This window comes from Triturus cristatus, chromosome 4_1 (genome assembly GCF_964204655.1).
Source record: "Triturus cristatus chromosome 4_1, aTriCri1.1, whole genome shotgun sequence".
NCBI classification, from domain to species: domain Eukaryota; kingdom Metazoa; phylum Chordata; class Amphibia; order Caudata; family Salamandridae; genus Triturus; species Triturus cristatus.
The window spans coordinates 309,779,428-309,806,712 of NC_140585.1; the positions used below are offsets into that span (position 1 = coordinate 309,779,428).

At 48.6% G+C, this 27,285-nt stretch overlaps 1 protein-coding gene across 2 annotated transcripts; it reads left to right on the forward strand.

The window, feature by feature from the left end:
* Positions 1 to 624: 624 nt before the first annotated feature.
* LOC146854840 (tubulin-specific chaperone E-like) lies at positions 625 to 20,256 on the forward strand. Of its 2 annotated transcripts, none has more exons than XM_085652212.1 (2): positions 625 to 741; positions 18,201 to 20,256. In XM_085652212.1, the coding sequence occupies exon 2, from the start codon at positions 18,255 to 18,257 to the stop codon at positions 19,977 to 19,979; it is 1,725 nt and encodes a 574-aa protein (XP_085508338.1). In that variant the 5' UTR covers positions 625 to 741; positions 18,201 to 18,254; the 3' UTR covers positions 19,980 to 20,256. The 2 variants fall into 2 exon arrangements, with proteins under 2 accessions (XP_085508338.1, XP_085508339.1); XM_085652213.1 differs by lacking the exon at positions 625 to 741 and adding an exon at positions 1,097 to 1,235.
* Positions 20,257 to 27,285: the final 7,029 nt, after the last annotated feature.

Here is a 27,285-nt window from a genome sequence, read left to right on the forward strand (position 1 = left end):
TACTAAGCTGTGCAGTGTCGTAATGAAGCCTGGAAACGTATTCATATTGAAAAAGTAAAATTTACATTTATCTATTTTGACAAGGCTCTGTCATGAGGCCCAAACCCAACTCGCTGAGTATTTTAATAGTATACTTTCGGGTAATGATGGCAGCAACTAAGCTCAGAACGGCGCTGCTTCTGTCTGTTGAAGCCCAGGCCTGGCCCAGAACAGGTTCGCCTGCTCCTTCAGTGCATTCGTCCGCTCCTTCAGTGCATTCGTCCGAGCTGTCCAACAGGCAGACCTAAGAAGGTTTCAGTAGAGCAGGGAACACGCGATCCCGAAGGGGTGCTAAATCGTTTTCTAAAAGCACTATATTACATATGGGGCTCAATTTCGATACTTAGAACATTTAAATAGTATACGCACACTTTGCCTCTAAATTTAGGACCAGCGCAATTTACAAAAAGTGCAGTCACAGAAAAGGACGTCAACACCCATTTAGCCAGTTCTTGTGAACAGCTCTGGTAGCGAGAAATTCAGTGTTCAACAGCACTCCGTTCACTGGCGGTGGCAACGGAACTGGGGCGATAACATCCGGTATTATTTCTTCCGGAGCGAATGTTATGTTTTACCTGTCAGTCACGAGAAACGAGCTCTCCCATTTGCTTTCCCTGCAGGCCGTGTTTAAAGCTGCTCAGACCCGGAAGCGAGGCAGAATCACACACTCGGGTATTCTGAAGATTACCTGCGGGTGGCTAGGTAAAGTGTGGAGTTTGAGATTGGATCTGGGAGGGTGCTAACGCTTTTAGTTTTTAGCAAAATATTTGTTATCCCACGATGGGATTTCTTTTTGCCAACAAAGATAACACTTTAAAATAATAATTAAAGGTCTCGTTTTATGGGACATAATATTTGAAACTACGGGAATTGTTTATGCGTGCGTGCTCAGTAACTCTTGGGTAATCGATTTTCGGAGGAGAGGGGTGGTTTTTGTAGGCTACTGTTCCTTCTCTGCCTCAAAGAATGCAGGTCCCTATCTTTTATGCCCTGCAGTCTCCTCCCACAGCAGCGACTCTTTTAACGCTGAAATGTCCCTCCCCACTAATACTGACGTAGAAGATATCAGGAAGGAAATTCTGAAAGGCAGGAGGTTGTCTCCTCATGAAAACGAGAAAGAACAAGGGTGTCTAGAATCTAAAGTGATGCATTGGGCATGCATAGAGGAGTGAAAACAGATGAGCAGCGCCAGGCAGGTTGGTTCGTTCATGTGCAATCAGCTTTCTGTCTAATAAATCCCATGTGCAGGGTGCCAGACTGGCTAAGGTCTGAGCCATGGGTCGACCAGGGCGCACCTGGCTTGCATTTGTTCGCCTTGAAGTTCCTCTCAATGGGTTTCAAACGCTATATAAATATTACATTAACAAAATGCTGCAAACAGCGATATCTAATACAAAACATATATCTGAAACATTAGTAATATAATTCAACCTGCAGATATCCAATAAAATGCCCCGCCCCTTTTAACTCCCCTACTCAGTCATAATTGCTCACATGGAGAGTCACTCGAAATAAGACCTACCATATAAGTGTGCTGGCATTACATTCGCAGCGAATAGGCTGCGTGTTGAAGTACAGAGTTCACAATTATATTTATATCCAACTAGAGGAACACGTGCAATAGGATTTAATAGAAGGATGTGAGTTATGGAACAAAATACCCCACGCAGTAACAGGATATTGCAAATCCGCCTGCAGTTCTTTGTTCTTTTTTAATACATGGAAGCCTTTTCTAATATGATAAACAACTGGCTGCAATTTTCCTATTACAGCCCAGTTGTGTTCTCGTTACTTGCCCTGTGATGATACAATGACAGCTCTATTGAGCTGTGACATTAAGCAGCATTACCACCGCCAGTTAGCACAACTTAGGGTGCAAGTAGCGCTCATTCATTGCAGCTGGTTTCCCCTTTATTGTCACTGTCCCGTATTGCAGTACGTTTGTTTTTGGCATCACTATAATTCGTTCCACGAAAACAGGAAACTGGCTGCATTTTAGGACCACCCATGGTAAACTACAGGTGCTTCTGAAAGCGACGTACATTAAAGCGCCTAAATACGTTTTGCCACAAACTTCAGTCTGTATATTGGCATGTTATTTTTTTCAGTACAAATTTCCACATGTATTCTACATATCTCTGACTACAGCCTCTAATGAGAGGATTTTAAATGTCCAGGATAAATAAAATAGGACGAAGGGAAACGTGATGGTGTGACCCTGTAGTAAAAATACCAAAATAACTCGAACCCCATGTACATTGTAAAAGTATTTCAAGTTACCTCAGAGTTTCTTGAGGACTCTGCCGTTGGTCTCTTCGTTGTAAATGGCGGTGTAACTCCTTCAACAATTTGCAATTGCACCATTCCAATAATGCACTGTCGAGGATGCCTAATACCTGTTTAGTGTTTTCTGTTGATTGCTCTTGTACAATATACCGAGCCTGCAAAGGGTCAGACTGGGATAGAAAATAGACCCGGGTACCAAAATAAAAGTGGCCTCCAGTAATGAATTCGAAAGCTAAAAAATGGCCAACGTTTGCAAATTGGGGCAGTGTTCAACCTGAGTGTCCTACAAGCAATGTTCGTTTTAATATCAGGGAAATTAACTGTAAAAACCAGCCCAGCAGACCATAAAACCGTCCCAGGGGGTGTTTGAGCTGTTACACCCCCCCTATTAAATGTATCATCTAGTAATTAGTTGGGTATCGGTGCTGACTAGTATGGTGAGGTGACTGTCAGATTTCACCTGGGGTTTGTACATACACATACAGACAAAACACACACATGCATTCGCTCGCTCGTCTCGGTTTTGGAAGGTCTTAAAAAATATTGCTCATTTTGCAAAATATTGTGTTTAAATACCCCTAAGAATCCACACTCCTATCCTTCTCCAATAGCTCTTGAGCACCCCTCATGCCCCGCTTCTCATATAATATATTTTAATAAGATATGCCACCATGATCATTGGGAAATATGAAGTTCACCCCCTCACCCCCCAATCTTACTGACTGAGCTATGCACGTGCTTACAGGCCAGTCTGACCATGGCCTTCAATATTATTCAACCTTGTGAACAGTGGCGAACGCTAGCAGGAAAAAGTGGTGGGGCAATAATAATAATAAAAAAAGACAACTTACCTGCTTCCTTGCATCCTCGGTGCTCTTCCTGATGCGCAGGCTCCCAAACTCCTCTGCACAAATCCAGATGCTGCTCTCAAGCTGGTATTACCCAGCATGAGAGAAGCACCGGGATTAGGCGGAGCAGGCTAGTTTTACGCTCCAACAAGGACTGGGAGCCTTCTGCTCTCTATGCAACCGCATGGAGATAGTCGAGTGGGCATGATTTGTTGGCTGTCCTTAGGCAGCCGGCCAAACAGTTATGCACACTTACTGTGCCCTTTGTCCACCACTCCTCCTGTTGCTGTCAGAGGATGGCCCCGCCCTCAAGACTTGGCTCCAGCTCCATATTGTAATTTTATTAATTGCTTTTTCATCATTTGATTTTACATGATTTAATGCAGTGGGGTGACGCTCTTCTGCCATAACGGCTCATGATACAGCGGCGCAGGACCCTGTTTCTGCTGGTAGGCAGGTGTTTCCACTGGCGATCAGTCTCATTTTACACTGAACGGTGTCTGCTTTCAGATAGTCATGTTGACACGGCTCTTGCTTCAGAAACTTAGCTTTGGAAGTGGGGCAGGAAGCACACATATCAAATGTTAAACCCTTAACCTTAGGTTGAATACGATTCTAAGGTTTTTTTGCATTGAGTCAGTGAATGTTTAAATATGAATGGTGTTTGCATGGAATGGCGCATATATACCCTTTTCCGCGCTATTTTGATTACTTTCCAGTGGTGTAATGCATTCGTCTTTTTGTATGGAAGTTCTTGCCTCCAAACCTAAAAGTATTGGCAGAGCCAATAGGTCTTGTTTGGAATTTGCGTCCAGAGTAGAACATAAAGTCTATTGCAGTGAAAAACATCAAATGCATCTCTGAGGCAAATCATTGAATGTGTGATGTTTGTGTGTTCTATTGAGAAGTAAAATAACTCCTTCAGCATTGCAATACAAGCACTCCATTGGAGGCAAACTGATATACCAAAGAGCCAATAGCATGCACGAGGGGCTGTACTTTTCGGTGTGAAGCCAAGGTCCAGTCTAAATAATTGATCACAAACTTTTTCTTACACAGCTGCGCTGTCAAGCCAGAACTAAAACGTGCCGGAGATAATTGAACCTTTATATGCACTGTTTTTGTACTCTGTGAAGCACCCTACTAGCTCAAAACCCCTTGCCCACACGCTTCACACTAAACATGATGCTTCCTCAAGGCTACAGTCGACATGACATCTTACTTATACTTATGGCTGTACATGTACTATCTCTCAGTCGAATTTCCAAGTTGAAACTAAGCTGTGCCTGGTGACATATCAAAAATATTGAAATGTGAAATCAAACTCACGTTTTTAATCCACGTAAATATTTAATCGAGTTGGGCTGAGACCCCAAGTCGGTTTTTCATTTGATTGATTAATGTTGGGCCACAGAAAGGGGCACTGCAAAAAACATAAAAGGAAAAGAGCGCGTTCTGAGAGGAGAGTTAGCAGCCTGATGAGATTAACCACGCCACCAAGCAGGCACAGATGTATTTCTCCATTTCATCCTTTCTATCAGTATCAGGAGAGAGGATGTAGCCTTACGGCTATAGCGGTCGACCTCAAAGCTGGGGAACCGGGTTCGAGTCTCGCGAATGACGCTCAACATCCTGGGATTCTTGGCAAGTCATTTAATCTCCCTGTGCCTAACAAAACAAGCATTGAAAATGCAATAGGCCTCACCTTTGATTAAGTTAAAGCCATTTGCTTTGCTAATGGTATTGTATAGCAAAACAAATGGCTCTAACTTAATGAAAGCCGCGACCAATTGCATTTTTAATGCTTTTTTTTCATTTAATGCTTTTGCCTGTTATGTAAAAGCCTCCCCTAATCCCTCACGTCCCCCCTACTGTTACCCACACCCTGTGCACAAGCCCCTGCATACATTTACCGCTTTCTCTCAGCCGGGTGTTGCAGGAATTCTGCTCTTCGAATAGAACTATACTTGGAACGATAGAACATCAGTATGAAGGGACTGAGTCACCATCCCACCACAGTATCTATGGGCCCGAGTCTGACTAGCTATAGTGCCTCACTTGCCCTCCGAACCTTCCCAGAGAAACAAGTGAATTGGCACCCCAGAACACTCTCGGCCCTCTCAATGTAACATGACACACCCTTTGCCTCTCTCACTCATTCTCGTCCACAATAAGATAACCAGGTAGTTTAGAATATTTATTTAAACTATTGTGCTCTAAAATGCGGTATACGTGCCACGATTGGAAAACAAATACATACTAAAAATACTGTTAGCATGCTTAATAATCCATATATCATGAAAAGGCCTGTCATTTTATAGGACAGAGTAACCTAAACCCTCCGCCCTTGCTAATGAGGCTAAATGACTATATATCAAAGATCTCTGGGATTACTAGCAGACCACGTACTTTAGCAGTCACAGATGGATGTTCTACATCTCAGCAGACGCAGTGTTGTTGTCTCAGAGCTCTCGTTCCAAGGGTCTGTTTTTGCTCATGTGCTCATTGATATGGTAGGACATGTCTGCACATAAACAGCTGTATTCTGTTATGTCTAGGTGCTAGTGCCTGGCCAGAAAAAATAAAAAGGAACATTGTTGTTTGACCTTATCTATGATGTTCAGACTAAATCTCGGGAAGAGATAATAACGTGAAAACATATGCAGGTTACGTGTGAAAGTACAATGTGGCACAGAAGCAAAACTTGTTTAGATAGTAATGTGTGCAAAGGAAAATGATGCCTAACATGTGCACAGTTAAGCTTACATAGAGAACTTAAATGGCCTTGCAAAAAACACAGAAGGTGGAGATTATAAGAGGCAAAACACATTCAAAATTGGATTCTGTGTGGTTTTAAGGCTGGCAACATCAGCCTATATAGTGATTATCCATTCCGTGGAGTTTTACTCATAATTGCACGGTACTGGAGTGGTTTTACCAGAATGTAAAGGTAAATTTGCATGGAAATTTACCATGTGGTAAGATCTTCCCAGTACTGTCGAACTCTGAAGTGGGGCCTGAGAGAAGAAAAGTATTTCCCACCGAGAAGTGGCACATATGTCACTACATAACAGTCAGTTCTGGGTGGGGAAGCAAGAAGTGTCTGCCACTGACCCAGTCACTGTTTTTTGGCAACCACTGCAGGTTCCTCCGATATCTGGGCCAGGTCAGACGGATTCCTATGATATATACCAACTGGAACTCCAGGTCCCACTGCAGAGCTTGCATTTGCCAGTGGGTATGTGTTACCAGCATGATGCAGGAAACCATGAGAACCAGCAGCCTCAAAATCAGTCTCAGTGAAATCCAAGAAAAAGGCTGAAACATCAGAATCCGAGCCTGAACATCCTGGAGTCTCCGTTCCGGAGGATAAGCCCAAAAACGGCACTATGTCCAGAGTGGCTTGGATACTATAGAGCGTATAAGAGGGAGTTTGGTGTGACTTCGGTACATTGATACTGAACCCCAGTGAATGCAGCAGGCCCACTGTTGTCTAGAGGTAGGTACCTGATGCGAGCCTGCTTTTAACAGCCAGTTGTTGAGGTTGGGCAAGACTGGAACCCCTGACCTCTTCCGAAGGGCTGCAACCATCATCATCACCTTGGTAAACACCTGAGGGTTGCAAGCGAGCCCAAAAGGAAGCACAGCGTGCTGGAAATACTTGTTGCCCACTCTGAACCTCAGGTAATGCCCGTGGGCAGTCAGGATGGGGATGTGAAAGTAAGCATCCTGCAAGTCTAGCACGATTATCCTGACTCCAGGGTATAGGGCAGACAGAACTGAGCCAACGTAGGCATCTTGAATTTCTTCTTCCTGAAGAATTTGAGAGGGCTCAGGTCTTAAAGAGGGTGGAGGTCTCCATCGTCCTTGGGCACCAGAGATTAGCGGGAACACTACTTCGGATGCTGGCACCCTATTGCTGTTTCATTTTGCCAAAAGAGTCTGCACTTCCTGCAGGGAGTGTTGGTCCTCCGTTAGCCTGTATGGGGATGGTAGCATGAGCACCGGGGTTTCTAAGAAAGGAAGAGATGGAGTAATTATAGGATCAAACACTCAGCTGACTCAAACTATCAGCCGCCCCTAGGCCAGACTCCCACTAGAAGACTGGTCCCATGCACTTGGACAGTCCCCACCTGCCCCGGACCCCAACCCTGCGACAGCGTATAATAGCTTTAACTCCTGGATCGAGGGTACGCTCAATCTAGTACTCCCGAAAAAATGTATACGGAAAAAAGCTGGATCTAATAAATCGGCATGGTTTACCCCCTGAACTACGCCTTCTGAAACAGCATTGCAAAAAGTCGGAGATGCTAAGGAGGAAAGACTTCTCCCACACCAAGAAGCTTGAATATAGAGAAATGTTACGAACTTACAAAGGAGAGATTAAGAAAGCCCAAGCTCTGTACTTCCAGAAAAAGATCACTCTGGCTGTAAACTCCCCCAGGGAAACTTTCCAGATTGCAAAAAAACGACTCAACTCCCTGACTCACTGACGATTCCTGACCCCTCTGGTCGCCGGTGTAATGACCTTGCACTAATTTTCTTCTCTAAAGTGCAAAATATTCTCAAGCTCCTCCCCGTGAAAGATAATGCTTTTATCACTAACAGTATAGCCCCCAGTCAAATCGAGACAGCCCCCCACTTGGAGACTATCACCCCTTTGACCCTGGATTAATTCCTGCCTATCTTTGCCTCGGTGAAAAGTGGATCGCCCCTCGACCACTTACCCCTTAATGTGCTGAAAATGGCTGCCTCAATAGTTGTTCCCCCTATCCTGAGGATAGTTAATGCCTCCTTCGCCTCGGGCCTGGTCCCCCCCCCCCCCCCCCGAGTGGAAGAGAGCCATGGTTAAAGCCCTCATAAAGAAACCTCATTTGGACCCTAACGACCTAGGCAATTACCGACCCATCTCACTCCTTCCTGGAGTAAGCAAGATGGCGGAAAAGCATATGAACCACATACTCTCTACCTTTCTTGAGTCTTACGACCTACTCCATCCATCTCAGACTGGTTTCCGTCCACGCCAAGGTACCAAAACCGCTTTGTTAGGAGTGGTAGAGGAATCATGAAGGATCTTTGACTCAGGAGGCTCAGCCGCGATCATTCTCCTTGACCTGAGCGCGGCCTTTGACACGGTGAACCATCAAATTCTGGCCCACCGCCTCCGGGACAAAGGAGTGTCGGGCCAAGCTCTCGCCTGGCTTCAATCCTTCTTGAAAGGTAGGTGCTTTCAGGTGTTCGAAGATGACATCACTTCAGATCCCCTACCCTTGCAGTGTGGAGTCCCTCAGGGTTCTTCCTTGAGCCCGACTCTTTTTAATGTGTATATGGCCCCACTAGCTGACGTTGTTGCCCCTTTTCTAATCCATCTTGTGTCGTATGCCGACGACACGCAGCTAGTCGTAGCACTAAATCAAGCCGGTCAGTCATCCACTGACCTTCTTTCTTGTCTGGAGGAAGTGGCTAAATGGATGAGCCTTTCCCATCATAAGCTCAATGGCGACAAAATCGAGCTGATGCTGCTCGGCAACCATCTAAGCTCTAGCCTCAATGACCTCTGGCCAGTTTGTATGGGGCCCACCCCCGGTCTCAAAGCCTGAAATAAAAAGCCTAAGCGTATGGCTCGACCAAGACCTCTCCTTCAAAACTCAAGCCAGAAGGACGGTAGCGTCATACTTTGGCCTGCTTAAAATCCTTCGCAAAGTCCTGCCCCTACTCCCCCCTCCAGCCAAAAAACTACTGACACAGGCTCTGATTCTATCTAGGATAGAGTACGGCAATGCCCTTTATCTGGGAACCCCCACCTCAGTGGTTGGTAGGCTCCAGACTGCTCAGAACGCGGCGGCACAATTGCTTACTGGCACCAGCAATCGTTCCTCGGCGAAACCGGCTCTTCGCACCCTGCTCTGGCTCCCAGTGCAGGAGAGAATCCACTTTAAGGCCTTATGCGTAGTCCACAAATCTCTGGGAGGTAACGGACCCCCATCCTCAAAGATATGGTTCGCCCATATAAAGCCTTCAGGAATCTTCGTTCCAACTCGCTTAATCTGGTCGAAGTGCCTAGAATCAAGAGAGCGAGAAGCGGGGGCAGGCTTTTTTCACACAATGCCGCCAAGCTTTGGAACGCACTCTCACTCTCCCTCCATGGGGAAAATTCCCACTCCATCTTTCGGAAACATTTGAAAACCTGGCTCTTCCCATAATTCTGGATCCTCCCTCTGGATCACCCACCCAGCGCTGGGATGCTTCTGAGTAGCCATGCGCTTTATAAAAACCAATTTCATTTCATTCAGTAACCCCCGCCAAACAATTTGAAGTACCCACTTGTCTGAAGTTATGGACTTCCAGCGGGGCAGTTTACGTCCGATCCTGCTGCCAACTGGTTTACTGCGATGGTACGAAGGGAAACAAAAGGGTTTTTTTTTTGGGCGCTGGCTGCCGTGGGCGGAGGGATTTGTCGGACTGGGTAATCCTCTGACTGGGTCTAATGGGGCTTGTGAGAACCACAGTCATGATGAAAGACTGGGGAGCCTGTTGGCCTTTGTAGGTGGTGGGAGTGGACACGGCTGGTACTCCCTACCATAGCCACGAAGGGGCGAAAGGCAGAATGGGGTTGGTGTGGGGCCAAGGAGAGACCCAGTGACCAGGCAGTGGCCATGCTATCCTTAAAGTCCTGCAGCTTATAATCTGCCTTATCGCTGAAGAGGGGGTTTCCTTGAAGGGCATTTACAAAAAGGGGTACCTGAACATCACTAAAAAGCTAGCTTGAGTGGCACTGACAACTCAATTGCTCTGCCTAGCGAGTCATTTGTATCCAGACCTCAGTGAATAGTGAACTTTGCTGTGTCCTTGCCGTCCGCTGTAGCCTGGGTCAGTATGGCTCAGGCCCTTTGCAGAGACCTTCCACAGAACTTGCAAAACAGGATCCCAAACTGTGTGGGTGTATCAGCCAAAGAGGCACACAAGGTTCATAGACCTCAGTGAAAGGCTGGTGGAAGAGAACATCCTCCTGCCAAAATATCCAGATTTGGGGATTCTCTATTGGTGGTGTGGATGGAACGTGCCAGGATTGACTTAGGAGGTAGAGGCTTGGACAACCAGGCTCTCTGGGGTGGCATGCTCGGTGGAGAAAGCTTGATCCCCATGAGTAGAGCAATGGCGGCGGGCATTCATCCTGTGAACAGAAGCCGCAGTGTTTGGCCCATGCCCAGAGCAGAACATCTTTGGGTGCTTCTTTGAAAGGGAGGAGAGGTTCTGTGGGGGCGACTCTCGGGTGAAGCCCCTCTGTCTAGACATTCGTCTTGACTGCCACTATAAGCAGTGAAATGTCCAGGACCTCAGCCGCCCTCCCACCAGAAGGGCAAAGGAAGCCTCTTCCTCCATAGCTACACTAGGAGTAGAGACTAAACTAGTGTCTGGGGTGGTGTCCAGATCCCTGGCATCTGCCAGTTCCACATACCAGTTGTCCTCTGGCTCTTCTAAGGGGTTCTGGTATCCATAAGGCTCTTCAGATCCTCCCCAATCAAACTCCTTACAAGGCCTGTCAAAAAAAGAAGGCCCTGGTTCTGACTCAGAAGTTCGAGTTTTGGCTGGAGTTGATGTAGGGCGATGCCAATCCGGCTCTGTATTTGAGTCTGGTATAATGATGAGGTCAGTGTCAGCTGTGCTGGGAACAACATAACTGGAACTGGCTCCGGAGAAGGTAATGGTCTTGCGACATGAGTGGGTCTGGATCCTGTACTGGATCCAAGTGGCCTGGGAGCCTGACTGGCACAGAGGGCAGACCTGCCTGCGGAAACCCTGTGGTGCACCCATCTAACCCATGAGCCCAAAGGCGCTCCAGAAGGACTGTCCCGCTCAAAAATGAAGCGCCTGGCCCCATAGAACTTACAAAGTTGTGTGGGGGTCGCCACATCCCTGAGAAACTCAGTGAGGCATGGAATGGACCCAGAGATAGGCTGTGCGGCTGACACATAGGAGGGGTGCCTAAAGTGGTAACGTTCCTGCGCATCATCTGATGACTTCGACCGGAGCAGCAATGTCGAAGAGTGGTTTGGTGTCTTTGATCTCTTGTAGGACTTACCCGACGACTTTGAGAGTGATGAGGGGGGCGTTTAATAGCTCTGCGAACATGCCAAGGAACTTCCCTGCGACTTGGAGCATTGCAAAGTCATTGGCTTCTTGCAACCAGGCGGTTCAGAGATCACCCCCTCATAGGCCTTGGAGTCATAGTCAGATTTCAGGCAACAGAGACAAACTAAATTGGGGGTGGGGATCTGTCACAGACATCTGCCTGTGACAGGAACAAATGTTGAAAAAGTTGTCCAAAACGTGGATACAGGTAGTTCTTCCAGATCTGTGATAATGACACGGAAAAAAACCAACTTATGTCACTGCTCTGGAGTGGCGTCTGCATAGGCTCTGCGCACTTCACTTCCCGCATGGATGACACAGACATGGAGCCAAAAAACGCTACCTGCTGTTATGCTTCATATAAGTACTCTAATATAGGTCCAGGGAACATCGTACCCATTCCATACATCAACTCCCCTACATTTCACATGAACAAGCCTTATAAGGACATAACTCCTAATAAGGACAGAACGCCTTATAAGGATTGACGCCTTTTATGGACTAAACCTTTCACCTCCTCTTCCCTCATTTCACCCCATCTGAAATGCACTCTGTTAAACTGTAGATCGGCCTCCAGACACGCAGCTGACATAGCTGACCTCATCATCTCTCAGGAGCGGGACATGTTATTTCTAACTGAAACTTGGTTAACAGAATCCTCCACCCCTCTCCTCGACATCCTAGTGCCACCCGACTACGACATCATCAGATTAGACAGAACGGACAAGATAGGGGGAGTTATAGCCTGTATACATCGCAGCAGCGTCACCATAAACAGAGCCATATCGCCTACTTACTTTCCCATCACGTGAATACTTATGCCTGGACATTAGCTGCAATGGCAAACCAGTATGCTCCCTCCACATCATCTATCATCCTCCAGGAGACAACCTCCTCTTCATCGAACACCTCATGGACTTGATCTCTACTAACAATGGGTGGCAAAATGCCCAAATATTCCTTGGCAAATTCAATCTCCATTGGAACGACAACAATGACTGATTGGTCAACAGCTTCAAAAATTTCCTGGAAGATCTAGCCCTCATCCAATCCTGCAATAAGCCCGATACACAATAAAGGCTCAACCCTTGATTTTATAATCTCCAAAATTGACGTCATCCATTTGGAGTCGATCCAACCCTGTGACTGGTCGGACCATCATATTATCGCCTTCTATATCAAGGAAACTACTCAACTCAACTCAGCGCAATCCACAAAACCAAAGATCTGGAAAAGAGACTTGAAAAAACTCAACCCCAACTCACTACCCTTCTCCAGCTACAACCTGCTCCAGCCCCCTGTAGGCACCTCTGACGTCCATGATCTCACCAACCACTATCTCAATGCTATGACCACGATAATTAATGAGGTAGTCCCTCTGCAACTTAAAAGAGCTCCCACTAAAGACTCCAAGCCCTGGTACAACGTTCTGCTTAATGAGGACAGACGGGCCCTCAGATCCTTGGAACGCAACTGGAGATCACTCCCATCTGCTAACCACCTTAAACTACTAAGGAAAAAGAGAAATGCCTACTACAAAAAGATTAAGCGCACTAAAGCAGACTTCTTCAGCCACCAACTAGACCAAGCAAAAATCGTCCCAAAAAACTTTTCAAATTAATCAAAAATCAATCCAAGGATGCACCCCAACGGCTACAAGACCTAGCTCGCCCACAACCCAACTGTGAAGAATTCTCTACCTTCTTTAATCTGAAGACCGACAACATCATGAAGGATCTCCTCAATGACCGATTACTACACACTGCTCCTCATACGGAAATCATTACCTCATTTCCAACCGCGCCATGCCAACTAGCCCCTAAGCCTGGCCCTAAAAACGAGGCAGCTTGGTCTTCCTTTGACGCGTACACTGAAGACGCCCTAGGCAAGATTTACAACGCCCTGAAACCGGCCAATCACTTCATTGATCCTCTCCCTGCCAACGCAGTCAAAGACCTTTCGCCTTGGCTTCTTCCACTTTGGACCAAAATCATTAACCGCTCACTTCAACAAGACTGCATCCCGGACTCCCTCAATGTAGGTCAAGTTTCACCTATCCTAAAGAAACCCACAGCTGATCCTACGGACCTTAACAACTATCGTCCCACATCCAATATTCCCACCTTGGCCAAACTTCTGGAAAAATGTGTACACCGACAACTGACTAATCACATAGATCACTTTGACCTCCTAAATAAACACCAATCAGGTTTCAGAGCAGGTCACAGCACAGAATCAGCCATGACACACATTATTGATGATGCGTTACAAATCCTTGACCATAACGGATCGTGCTTACTCATCCTGCTAGACCTTTCCTCAGCCTTTGATACGGTCAAACACCAGAAACTAATAGATCTCCTGGAGCATAGAATGGGTCTGTCAGGCACAGTGTTAAACTGGTTTAAATCCTTCCTCCATAACCGTACACAAAAATTCAAGGCTAACAACACGCTCTCCAATTTCTTACCTGTAACACTAGGGGTTCTGCAGGGGTCCTCACTTTCGCCGACATTATTTAACTTGTTCATGGAACCTCTCACTGAAATTCTACAGGCATCTAACGTACAATTTTATATGTACGCGGACGACACACAACTATATCTCAAGATCAACTCCCTAGAAGACATTAAGGTGCTTAACTCCACACTCAGGAACACCCAGTCCTGGCTATCAGAAAACCATCTCAAACTGAACGCGCTAAAAACAGAATTCCTCCTCATAGCACCACCTGTCAAAGTCCCCTTAATGACTTGATCAAACAGCTTACCGCCTTCAACGTTCAACCAACCATCGTGGACTCAGCAAAATCCTTGGGAATTACTCTTGACAGCAACCTCACGATGCAAAAACACATTAGTAACGCTACAAAGGGAGCAAATTTCCAGATAAACACACTGAGGAAGCTGAAACCCTTCCTGCCAGTCAATGACTTCAAGCTGGCAGTACAAGCTTATGTGGCCTCCCAAAAGCTGCAACAGCGCCCCTAAGAGCTACTATCAACGCTGCAGCAAGACTCATCACTGGCTCGAAAAGAAGTTCACACATTTCCCCTGACTTAAAAGCCTTGAACTGGCTACCATTTGAAGCTAGAATCCACCTAAAAGTTGCGTGCATGACACATAAAGCCTTACATCATAGCACTCCCAGCTACCTCGCGCAGAAACTGACGATCTCTGGTGGTTTAAGATCCTCAAGGAGTGCCGAAAACTCATTACTGAAACCGCAAAGGTTCAACAAGAAAACTTATAAACGATCCTTCTCAGGGATGGCGCCCAAAATATGGAACACACTTCCCCCTGAAACCAGACTGAATGCCTCTACCGCATCTTTCAAAATAGAAGTTAAAGCGTTTCTCATGGCAAAATTTACATGAGCACTATCTTTTCAGGCCCCGAGTGCTTTAGATCCTGTTATATAATCCACTACCATGTTTAAGCCTCCTACGCTATTTGCACGAAATGTTGTTTTATACGAGTGTTACCTGCACATTCTTGTTTGTTTAACTTACAGTTGGTTGTTATGTAAAGCGCTCTGATATCCGCAAGGATCTTGTTTGCGCTCTATAAAACTTTCAAAATAAATAAATAAACCTAGTTGCATGCAGAGGGAGGGTTTTTCCCAATCAATAATGCTAAGACGTCATCCTTAGCACATATGAATAATTTATGAGGACACTACCCAGGGGGTATACTTCACCTCTTCTATCTACGCACAAGATTTAATCCCATGCGTCATCCTCATACTAAACAATGGCTAACACACGCACAGGGGCAAAGGGACTCTGTATAAATACAGCACCTCTTGCTTTCTGTGGTTGGAGGGAACCGAGACTTCAAGGCCGACCCACTGACCAGAGTCGCTGAGGCTCCTGCATGCAGTTGCTCCAGCTGACAGTGGTCTAAACATCCCTTGCGGGGTGTCCAACTCGAGACCAGGACGAGGTCCCACACTTTCATTATTCAGGTAATGGGGTTCGACTGACTCCTAGGAGGATTCTTGGCTCCTAGGCTTATTAGCTCTTTCACACCTACTCACTCGCTAGGTACACTTAGGTACATCTAGACAGGCATCGTAGGAGTATGTGCTTTATTTTATAAATGCATTTTATAATTATGTATATGTTAATGACTGTTGCAAAATGGTAGAACTGTACTATTCCTTTTTATTCACTGTACTGCTGATCCTATATCTCTGCTACTGTGTAACAGTTGTATAAGCACATATGTTTTACACTAGAAGAACAACGGTGCAATAAATTCTTATTGTAAACACGCTCGACTGTTTCTTCCGTGTATCTCTCTGAGACCAAATGAGCAAGCACGAGTGACTGGGTGAAAAGTAGTATATTGTTTCCACGAGTCTGAAGAATCCGGGTTTGTTATGTTCTGAGGTTGCCAAAAACTAATCTCTCTGATAAAAGGAGATTCTTGTGGCACTGTGAGCTAGCTAATGCAAAATAAGGCTAACATACGCGGTGGGGGTGCACAGAATCAGTCTACCACCGACCCATAGTGTATGTTATCCAAAAGCACAGGTCCTGCTTAGGGGTACTATAGGAACTACACTACACTGCTGGCGCACAGTTACAGCTTGAAAATTTCTAGACGCCTTGGGAATATTCTAAAGTAAGTAATGTGCGGCTAGCAGTCTCTATCCGATATTGGAGATTCCAATCCCCCTAATCCCATTGACTAAACTACACCCCTGGTAATTGGGCCATGAGATGCAGCAGGCCAACGAGCCTGAACTTCCTAATAGGACTTCCAATCAATTTGCCAACAGAGTAGCCCACGGTAATTCCTCAAGGGACAGGGTTGGTATTAATTGTGTGTGAGTTGTAGTGTAGTGCCACCCACTATTACAACACCAGCGTTCGACTATTGTGTGTTAGAGTGAATGCAGATAAATGGGGGCGCAGTTTTGCCGAATTCACAAAGAATTTTCAATGTCCTGTTTTTATTAGGTCTCGCCTACTCAGCGCACATGCGCTGCATAGGAGGGCCTTTAGCCGTCACTCTTTACTTTTTCAAGCACTGCACTCATGCTTGTGGCAGCATCCACCTTGGGGAGCGCGCAGCGGCACGCCACAAGCACGAGTGCAGTGCTTGAAAAAGTGAAGCCTGCTCTACCAAGCGCGCACACGCGCCTACTGCTGCAGCCTGCCCGCCTTTTGAAAAAAAAATAAACTTTCAGCGCGAGGCGCGTGCGCTTGTTTCCCTCTCTCGTTGTCAACTTTAAATAATAAATCCATTTCGTTTATTACACTATTTGTACTGCTTTCTTCTTGCCCTTCACCTCTACTTGCCTTGCATCTCTTGCTCTGTTCCATCAACATCATTATGAGACCGAGGCGAGTAGAGTGAGCTTTAATAATCTCTATCTCTTCCACTCTGCTCACCCTCTCCTACTTGTGTTTGTCCTCATTAATCTCCAATAATTCCAGTTTTCGATTTAGGTCAGCCTTGTCATTACTCTCCTTTTCATTTCATCTTCCTACTTCTCCTCGCCTCTGTCTGTTCTTTATATCATCTTCCCCCCTTTCTTCTATCCCTACACATTGTTTCACTGTTCTCATCTCCCGGCTTGTGCTTTCTCTTCATCTAAGTGGGCATGTCTTGCTTTCTTGTGGTGTAACATATGACACAGTTTGCTACACAGAGACAAAACTGTGGTCATCAAGGTCTGTCTTCAAGTTGGAGTCATGCAAGGTAGCAATTCTTTAAGCATCCGTTCTATTTTCCGACATTTTATCCAGTGATGAAAATCTTCAAAGTATGTTTAGTAGTACAAAAGTATGTGTAATAGTACAACTGCTTAGTGTTCACCTACATTCATGAAGCTAAATCAAAGACGGACAGTGCCCTGGACTACATGCCATCTTTTCAGCACAGACCACAACTTCAATAATTGTTTTGCAAAGAGACCATTATTACAAAACAGCACTAGATCTCATGTTCTAAATGAAGGCATGTGGCATCTCTTTAGCAAGGACAGTTCTAGTTTGTCGGTAATCTAAAGCCATCCTAGTAGCAATATGCACTTGTTAACAAAAGCTGTATTTCCAGGTCCTCACGCTACACAAGAGCGTGGGTTAAGAAAACAATACAATGATGATGTCTGAGCTGGTGGGGTAGAATGAACACTTTACTAATGCTTTTGTCTGCCGTCGACTCTCTGTACAAACACAAGCATCTGAAAAATGGATACTACAGAAATAGAAGAGTTGCTTTCATTCTGGTGCATGTTTTTCAGCTGCTTTTGCCAGTCTATAAAACAGCCCCTCGGGCATGACAAGGAAGGCGCAAGGACACAACTAAATATCCAATTAAACAAGCATTGGCATAGCCAATAGGTCTCACCTTTGGGACCTTATAAGTATGTAGTTATGCAGCACAATATCCCTGGTGCAACAACATCAACTGTTGCATGGCTAAACACTTATACGGTCCCAAAGAAGAGACCTATTGGCTATGCCAATGCTTGTCTATTTAACTGTGACAGATGGCTAACCATCCACTCTCTCTAGTGATCATGTTCATTGGTTTCGTGGGGTATCATTTACTGCCTCATATTTTGCTTATGTTACTGGCCTGGAGTTAACGCTATCACAGTGCATCATTTCTCAGTTCTTGGCTCAGAAGAGAAGGTGGAATCCTTGCAGCCTGTTGGGAGGGCTTTCACCTTCATGTCTGGGATTACACCTCGCATGTTTATTTGTGTGACAAGAAATGTCAGTCATAAGAAAAGGCCAATTTAATGTTTTGAAATGAGACTGCCTAAATACTGGGCTGTTAGGATTGTTCGTGTAACATAAACATGAAGAATGTTAATGTGATACAGTTAACAAATAAAAGCAGCGTGTAAGCCTTAATTCTTTTTTTCCTCTTTCAGACCACGTGAATATCTTCCTAATGAAAAGGATGGAGGTGAAGCTGGACCTCTGCGATGAATAGACTCTATTCTGCACAATTGGAGTGTTGGAAAACACCTATTCCAAAGGATATCAAAGGGATCAGATTGAGCACTTCAGTAGCCAAGAACAAGTTATATTGGTTATTTGGAAACAATTTCATTGAACGTGCCATGACCGACTGTGTGCCTTGTAATGCCATTGGCAGTAGAATCACCTGTGATGGAGAATATGCCACTGTGCAGTATGTTGGAAATGTGCCCCCGACAGCTGGGCTCTGGCTTGGTGTGGAATGGGACAATCCTAACAGAGGAAAGCACGATGGCAGCCACGAAGGGGTGCAGTATTTTAAGTGTGGCCACCCTCAAGGGGCATCATTTATTCGCCCAAAAAAGGCCAATTTCGGAGTGGAATTCCTCACAGCTTTAAAGAGCCGTTATGTATTTAAAGGCAAATTAAGTGATGAGAATACTCAAGAAGAAGCACTCGTAATTGGCAAGAAGAAGGTTGAACTTGTTGTTTTTGAGTCTGCAGAAGAGGAAAGTCAACTATTCAAATTGGAGAACATCTCACTGAGCGCCTGTGATGTCAGTCAGGCTGGACGAGACGGGGATATTTTGAAAGTATGTCCCAACATTACAGCTCTAAATTTATCACAAAACCTCCTTTCGCATTGGGATCATGTGTCCGATATTGCCCGTCAGCTGAGGAACTTGGAAATGCTTGATCTCAGCGGGAACAGATTGGGAGTTCCTTCTGACCCAGCATTGTTATCTAGCACCTTTATGAACCTAAAGGTGCTATCACTCAGCCACGCAAAACTGACATGGACAAGGGTGCTTCATTGCGCTCCAATGTGGCCAGCACTAGAGGAGTTGCATCTCGTCTCTAACGATATTACAGTCTTAGAAAGACCCATTGGTGTGTTGCAATCTTTGAAACTGTTGGACATTTCTAATAATAGATTAGTAGATGGAAATCCGTTGTCTGAGCTGGCACACCTTCCTGCACTTAAAAAGCTAATTCTAATCAACACCGGAGTTTCTTCTGTTTGCTTTTGTGATGTTGGGTTTGGAAGCAAAAGTGCAATGTTGTCTTCATTGAAGCATCTTTCAGTTGACAACAATAATATTTCTCATTGGTCGTTCATAAATGAACTGGATAAACTAAAATCTTTACATTCTCTGAGCTGTCAGAATAACCCTGTGCTAGAAACCGAAACTAATTTAGAAACAGCAAGACAGTTCATCATTGCAAAGATAGGTGGCCTCAGGTTCCTAAACAAGACAGAGATTCTTCCAGAAGAGAGAAAGGGAGCTGAACTCGACTACCGCAAGACCTTTGGGACTGCCTGGTTGAAGGCCGGGGGAAACAAGGATCCTAACCTTAATGCGCCAAGTCAAGCGTTTCTGGCTGAACATCCCAGATATCCATGTCTCATACAGAAATATGGGGCACCCGAAGAGGGGGAATTAAAGCAGCAGCAGCCATTTGCTCTGAAAAACCAGCTGTTGACTCTAAGCATCCGATGTCCAAATAAACCTGAGCAAAACCCACTTCTGAAGAAACTCCCAGATTCAATGACCGTTCAGAAGGTGAAGGGGCTTCTGTGCCGCCTACTGAAGGTCCCTGGGTCAGATCTGAGGCTGGCTTACGAAAGCATGAAAATGAAAGGTGTTGAGATTGAACTAGAGAATGACCTAAAACCCTTACAGTTCTACTGCGTAGAGAGTGGGGACTGCATCCTAGTGCGATGGTAATGGCTACCTGGTGCGGCGCGGTGGGGTGGGGTCTACTGCATGACTCGGTATGGGTAATTCATGCTCTCCGGGAAAAATAACTTCTGCCTTCAAACTGCGGCCAAATTAGCACTTTGAGTTTGAACCTAGCAATCACACCCTTGTGGCTGCCTTCCACAGGAAAAGAATGTACTAATAGCTGCAATGAAAGATGGTCAATGTGCGTGCGTTTATTGTCAAATCATATTTCTGGTGTGTACAGTTTAGTAAATATTTTAAAATAAAAAAATATTCTGAATTCGCCACAGAAGAATCCATTGGAGATGTGGAAGTTTGGTATTCGGGGACATGGTTGTCTAGGATGTTGCATAACAAATAGAAAAGATATAATAGACATAGTTCTCTATTTGATTAACACATCCTTGGCTAAAGGGCAGGTGCTGATGGGTTTCTGTGAGAGTGGCCAATTGGCGTGATGTGGAAGCACTATAAGATGTAGCAGTTTTAATTATAGTTGACATATATTTGGTCTCTAGACCATGTTTTCATTTCATGTTAGTGACTGAGCCAATTCTTTTTAACACTTGTTTAAAAAGCACTTCTTGGTGATGTCCTCAGAGCTAGAAAAATATTGCTAGCTCAAGGTTGGGCTCTGCCTCGAAACCTAACTATTAACACTGGTGAAATGTTGGTCCTTTCTTCCAGCATAATGATTTCTGGTATGGGTCTAGCTTGTTGGGTACACATCTTCTTTTGTTGAACACCTTTAGAAAACATGCCATAAGTGCAAGATATGTAAGTATAAGGAGGTAATGTAATGAGGAGGTTAGTATACAGTACATGGATGTTAGTTTTAGCTGCATATAACCACACTTACCTCAAAATTGAACAAATAATCACTCAAAGCTTCCTGCTCCTTTTTTATCCAATTCTTATATGATTGAACACATCATTGTGGACACCTGTGCGGTTCAAGCCCACAACCGAGGCTCTCCTGACTTTAGGATGATGAGTAAACGAGGCACAATCAAACAATGACTCCAAAAGATTGAAACTCTTTTTTCCCCCATTGTTTCCGTTATTGAGTTCATTTACACTTAATTTCCGCCTTATCGTACGGTATCAAGAGTGATAATGTTGGACCCGGCCTCGCAGAACGGCCCTCCGTGCACCCGCACCACCGAAACCTGGTACCTGCCGCCCCAACCACCCGGCCCAGCCGGTCCCTCCTACCAGAACACCCGCACCCGGCCCGGACATCCCCGTCCATGGCCTCCCTCCTTTCGGCCACCCCGGGCCCGCATGCCCACTTCATGCGTCAAGATGGCCGCCCGGCCCCAGCGCGACCCTGGCCTAGAGGCGCCACTCCGGCTGGAGGACATCACACTTCCCGGGGGATGAGAGAGGGAGGAGCAGTTTCTATCGCACCTCTGGACTCCCCTGGGACGATGGGTTTCGATCGGCCCTCCGGCCTCCCTGAGAGCTGGCTCCACGCCTGCTGGGTGTCTGGGACTCCTCCCGGCCCGGCCCTGAACGAGATCAAAAGACAATAGCAGGAAACCCCGACAAGCGACCCCCAGGTGACAAGACCCCTGCCTCCACCGACCCCGGACATCAAAGAGGGGTCGACCTATAACAAGGGGTGCTCCGGGCCGGTCCGGCAGATTCGACGCTGGAACAACGTAAGCCTGCTGAGTGACTCGCGGCTCCTGAAAGATCGTAACATCTCTGAACTTGCGCCTAGCCTGCTGAAGTGACTCGCGGCTCCTGAAAGATCGTAACATCTCTGAACTTGCGCCTAGCCTGCTGAGTGACTCGCGGCTCCCGAAAGATCGTAACATCTCTGAACTTGCGCCTAGCCTGCTGAGTGACTCGCGGCTCCTGAAAGATCGTAACATCTCTGAACTTGCGCCTAGCCTGCTGAGTGACTCGCGGCTCCTGAAAGATCGTAACATCTCTGAACTTGCGCCTAGCCTGCTGAGTGACTCGCGGCTCCCGAAAGATCGTAACATCTCTGAACTTGCGCCTAGCCTGCTGAGTGACTCGCGGCTCCTGAAAGATCGTAACATCTCTGAACTTGCGCCTAGCCTGCTGAGTGACTCGCGGCTCCTGAAAGATCGTAACATCTCCGAACTTGCGCCTAAGCCTGCTGAGTGACTCGCGGCTCCTGGAAGATCGTAACACCTCCGAACCTGTACCTGAGCCCGCTGAGTGACTCGCGGCTCCCCCAGATTCTCACGGCCCCGCCGGACCCCGACTACGACCCCGTATCCCCCGGCTCGAGGATTGTGAGCTGTGCGCCGGATACGTCCCTGCTTGAACTTTTGCCAAAGACTGTCCCGCTACCCCCCTACCTTTCCGAGACTCTTGAACCCGTGCACACCGTGTACATATTTGCCGTGATAGCCTACTTGATAAAGATTGTTTCTGAGAATAACCGGTGTGATTACTCTGTGTCGTGTGGCGCCAGAAGTACGATCCTAGCTGCGAGATTCCTCCCCCTGGGGAGTCTCCCGCCAGTGCCCGGCTACGATACTTTGAGGGTGGGTCTCAGGGTAGTCAGGACCCCCTTTCCGGGCTCCTCTGAGGTCGCCGTCTAACATTGGTGGCAAGCGACGGGATTCGGGCCCATCACCTAGAGATCGTACCGTGAACAACGGACGCACCACCGACAAGGATGGCAGAAGGAAGCGCCATGAGCCCCGCAGAAACCAACGCCAACAGGGTGTTCCAGGTGGAGCATCTAGAAGAATATACACACAAGGAGCTGAAGCAGTTTTGCAAAGAACTTAAAATCGCTACCACTGGTCTCAACACGAAGGAAGATTTGCAGAAAGCACTGAAAACTTGGGTGGAGACCGGGGCCTCCCGCCCGGAAGGCACGGGGGAGCGCCCCGACGAAACCGAACCTCCCCAAAGTGAAAGCAGCAGCAATCAGGTGCGAGGAGGCGTACCAGACGGGGGCTTCTCCCCAGAAGAACTCGCGGACAGAGAGCGAAGCCGCAATCATGAACTAGAGCTGGCCAAACTCAAAATTGAGGGCGAGCTGAAGTTAGCGGAAAAAAAACTAGCGGTAGAACAAATGCGTGTACAAGGCGAACTGGAGGAGAAAAAGCTCCAACGGGAGCACGAAGGAAGGAAGCTCCAGCTGGAGCACGAACGCAGCTTAAAGGAACTCGAGCTCAAGGCCCGAAACGAGGAAGGGAGGCCCCCAAGTAACCGAGAGACGGTCTCCCCAGCGGAACAGAAGGTCCACATCCCGAAGGATGTGGTCAAGGAATATTATAAAAACGATGACATTCAGCAATGGTTTCGGGCCTACGAGGTCGCCATGACCTCCCATCGGATCCCGGAGAAGGACTGGGGGGCGGGGTTGTGGGGGCGGTTTCTGAGCGAAGGAAGGGACACCCTGCTCGACCTACCCCTCTCCCTGCAGACCTCCTACAGCCACATGAAAGAGGCTCTACTCACAAGATACGGCCTCACCCCAGAAATGTACCGTCAGCGGTTCCGGGACTGCAGGAAGATCCCGGGCACCACATGGGTGGAATATGTAAACTTTTTCAGTCGGGCCTTCGATGGGTGGACCAAGGGCAGCAAGGTCACCACCCTGGCCGAACTCACTGATCTCATGTTGTGGGAACATCTAGCTGCGAACTGCTTCGTAGAACTACGTCAGCATCTGCTGGACAGTAAGCTCACAGATCCCCGGAAGCTGGCTGTGGAGGCCGACCGCTGGACCAACACCCGGGTCTCCCGGGGCATGGTAGGAGAGTACCCCCGAACCAGTCAGGGACCACCCCGCCAGAGAGGAGGAGGGAACCAGGGAGGGCCGAGAGAGTCCCAGCCTAGCCCCCCGAAGACACCACCTCCACCTTTCCCGGCGCCCCCTCCACCAGTAACCGGGCCCCCTGGGAAACGGGGACACCGGGTGACCGTCACATGTTTTCGCTGCCAGAAACCCGGGCACTACGCCAATGACCCAGAGTGCCCCATGGCCCCCCAAGTCCCCCCGACGAGACAGATAGCCAGCGTAGCCCTGGGGGAGGGGGTAGAGGAAGCCGAAGAGTGGGAACCCGCAGCAATGGCCCTAGTATCCCTGGGAGATAGGGAGATGATCCCTGGTAGCCTCCTCCCCTCCAACACCCAGAAGTATGGGCAGCTTGTCAAAATCAATGGCCACCAAGTAGAGGCCCTGCGAGACACCGGGGCCAGTATCACCGGTGTCCTCAGGCACCTAGTCCCCGAAGAGCAGATCCTCCCCAACGTCTTTTGCCCTGTGATATCCGCAGACAATAGAGAGAGCATGTGCCAGGTAGCCCTGGTGCCATTTGAGTGGGGAGGGGTGATAGGCAAACTCAAGGTGGCCGTAAGAACCTCCCAGCCGGTCGACTGCCTTTTAGGGAACGACCTAGAGAGTTCCCCATGGAAGCACGTAGAGCGTAAGGCCCACCTGGGAATGATGGGACTCCCCGAGTGGGTGTGCGCCACCACCCGATCTATGTCCGCCCGACTCACTCCCCAGAGGGAGGTCGAGAGCACCCCGATCGAAGAGATCAGAACAGTCCCCGCCGAGGGTCCTTCCGTCCCCCCATCAGAAGGGTCCGTCGCTAGCGATGAACCCACACCATCCGACCCGGACCCAGTCCCTGAGTTAGGCGATCTACCCGAGTTGGCCCAATGGCGCCACGAGGGCGGACCCACTCGGGAGGAGTTTTGCAGGGAGCAAGCCACTTGTCCGTCCCTGGTCGGGCTGCGGCGCCAAGCCGAGGGCCAAGCCGCAGGTGACCAGACCGGGACGCACCGAATCTATTGGGAGAATAGCATCCTGTACAGTGAGCAGAAGTCGGTGGAGCTGGGATCGGGACGGGTACTGGTGGTACCCCTCCGCTTCCGAGGTTTCCTCCTGGGTTTAGCCCACGACGTCCCCCTCGCCGGTCACCTGGGACAGGACAAGACGTACAACCGTCTTGTGACCCATTTTTACTGGCCTAAGATGAGAGCAGCGGTAGAGGCCCATTGCAAGTCCTGCCCCACGTGCCAGGCTAGTGGAAAGAGTGGAGGGAAACTCAAGGCTCCCCTCCAACCCTTCCCGGTCGTCAGTACCCCCTTCGAACGAGTCGGGATCGACATCGTGGGACCACTGGACCCCCCCACCTCCCAAGGCCACCGTTTTATCTTGGTCCTAGTGGACCACGCCACCCGCTACCCAGAGGCTATCCCCCTGCGCACCATTACGGCCCCTGTGGTGGGCCGGGCCCTGATGGGGATCTTTTCCAGGGTGGGGTTTCCCCGCGAGGTCGTGAGCGATCGCGGCACTAATTTTATCTCAAAGTATATGACGTCCCTGTGGCAACAATGTGGGGTGTCCTATAAGTTCACCACCCCGTACCATCCCCAAGGGAACGGCCTAGTAGAAAGATTTAATAGGACCTTGAAAGGGATGATCGCTGGCCTAGACGAACCCCTCCGGCGGAAGTGGGACGTCCTGCTCCCTTGCCTATTGTTCGCGTATAGAGAGGTCCCCCAGAAGTCCCTAGGATTCAGCCCGTTTGAGTTACTCTATGGGCACCCCGTCCGAGGTCCCCTCAGTTTGGTAAAGGAAGAGTGGGAGGCGGCACCCCAGACCACCCCCCGAGATGTGTTCCAATACGTCTTGGCCCTCCGGAACCAGACCAGGAAGTTCCGAGAACTGGCCGAGGCCAACCTGGAGGCGAGTCAAGAAGAGATGAAACGCTGGTACGACCAGAATGCCACTCTGGTTGAGTTCCAGCCGGGCCAGCAGGTGTGGGTCATGGCCCCCGTGAAGCCTGGCGCCCTCCAGGACCGATGGACTGGGCCGTACAAGGTGGTGGAGCGAAAGAGTCCAGTTACGTACTTGGTGGACGTCCAGTCGCCCCGGGACCCCCTCCGGGTCCTGCATGTGAACCGACTCAAGCCTCACTTCGTGCGGACAGAACTGAGCCTCCTGCTGGCCACCGATGACGGGGCCGAAGATGAGTCGGATCCCCTCCCGGACCTCCTGTGTGTCAAGGAGCAGGATGGCTCCGTGGAGGGAGTGAACCTTTCCCCAGCCCTCACGGCCCAACAACAAGCGGACTGCCGCCAGCTCCTAAGACAATTTGCCGACCTCTTCTCTCTGACCCCCCGGGTCACCAACTGGTGTGTTCATGACGTGGACACCGGGGACAGCCCGCCGGTGAGACACCGAGCCTACCGGGTTCCTGACCGGGTCCGGGCCTGCATTCAAGATGAGGTCTCGAAGATGCTGACCTTGGGGGTGATTGAGCCCTCTGACAGTCCCTGGGCCAGCCCCGTGGTCCTGGTCCCGAAGGCAGCGGCCCCCGGTGTCGCCCCCGAGCTCCGATTCTGCGTGGATTACCGGGGGCTCAATGACGTTACCCGAGCCGATGCCCACCCCATTCCACGAGCCGACGAACTCATTGACCGACTAGGGGCAGCTCGGTTCCTCAGCACATTCGACCTCACCTGCGGATACTGGCAGATTGCGCTCACCGAAGGGGCCAAGGAGCGGTCCGCTTTCTCCACCCCCGACGGGCACTACCGCTTCCGCGTGATGCCCTTCGGGATGAAAAATGCCCCGGCCACTTTCCAGCGACTGGTGAATAGGGTCCTGGCCGGGTTGGAACAGTTCAGCGCGGCATATCTAGACGATATCGCCGTCTTCAGTTCGGAGTGGAGTGAGCATCTCCAGCACCTCCGGAGGGTGCTAACCGCCCTGCGCCAGGCAGGCCTCACAGTAAAAGCTAGCAAGTGCCAGATCGGGCAAGGCTCCGTAGTCTACCTGGGGCACCGGGTCGGGAGCGGCCAGGTAGCCCCTCTACAACCAAAGATCGACGCCATCCTGGCCTGGGAACCACCCATCACCCAGACGGAGGTCCGAGCCTTCCTGGGACTCACAGGATACTACCGACGCTTCATTCGGGGATATGGCAGCCTGGTCGGCCCTCTCACCGAACTCACATCTAAAAAACAGCCAAAGAAGGTGCAGTGGACGGCTGTCTGCCAAGAGGCTTTCGATGCTCTAAAAAAGGCCATGTGCACTGCTCCCGTCCTCCAGGCTCCCGACTATGCCAAGGAGTTCCTAGTCCAGACCGATGCCTCCGAACATGGCATTGGGGCCGTCCTGTCCCAAGTGAATGACCAAGGCCTAGACCAGCCCGTCGCCTTCCTCAGTCGGCGGCTGCTGCCCCGAGAGCAGAGGTGGAGCACCATAGAGCGCGAAGCCTTTGCCGTGGTCTGGGCACTCAAGAAGCTACGACCCTACCTGTTCGGCACGCATTTCAGAGTCCAAACTGACCATCGG

Excerpts from the sequence above, each read along its gene's own strand:
- LOC146854840 (XM_085652212.1), top strand. The coding sequence starts at position 18,255 with ATGAATAGACTCTATTCTGCACAATTGGAGTGTTGGAAAACACCTATT.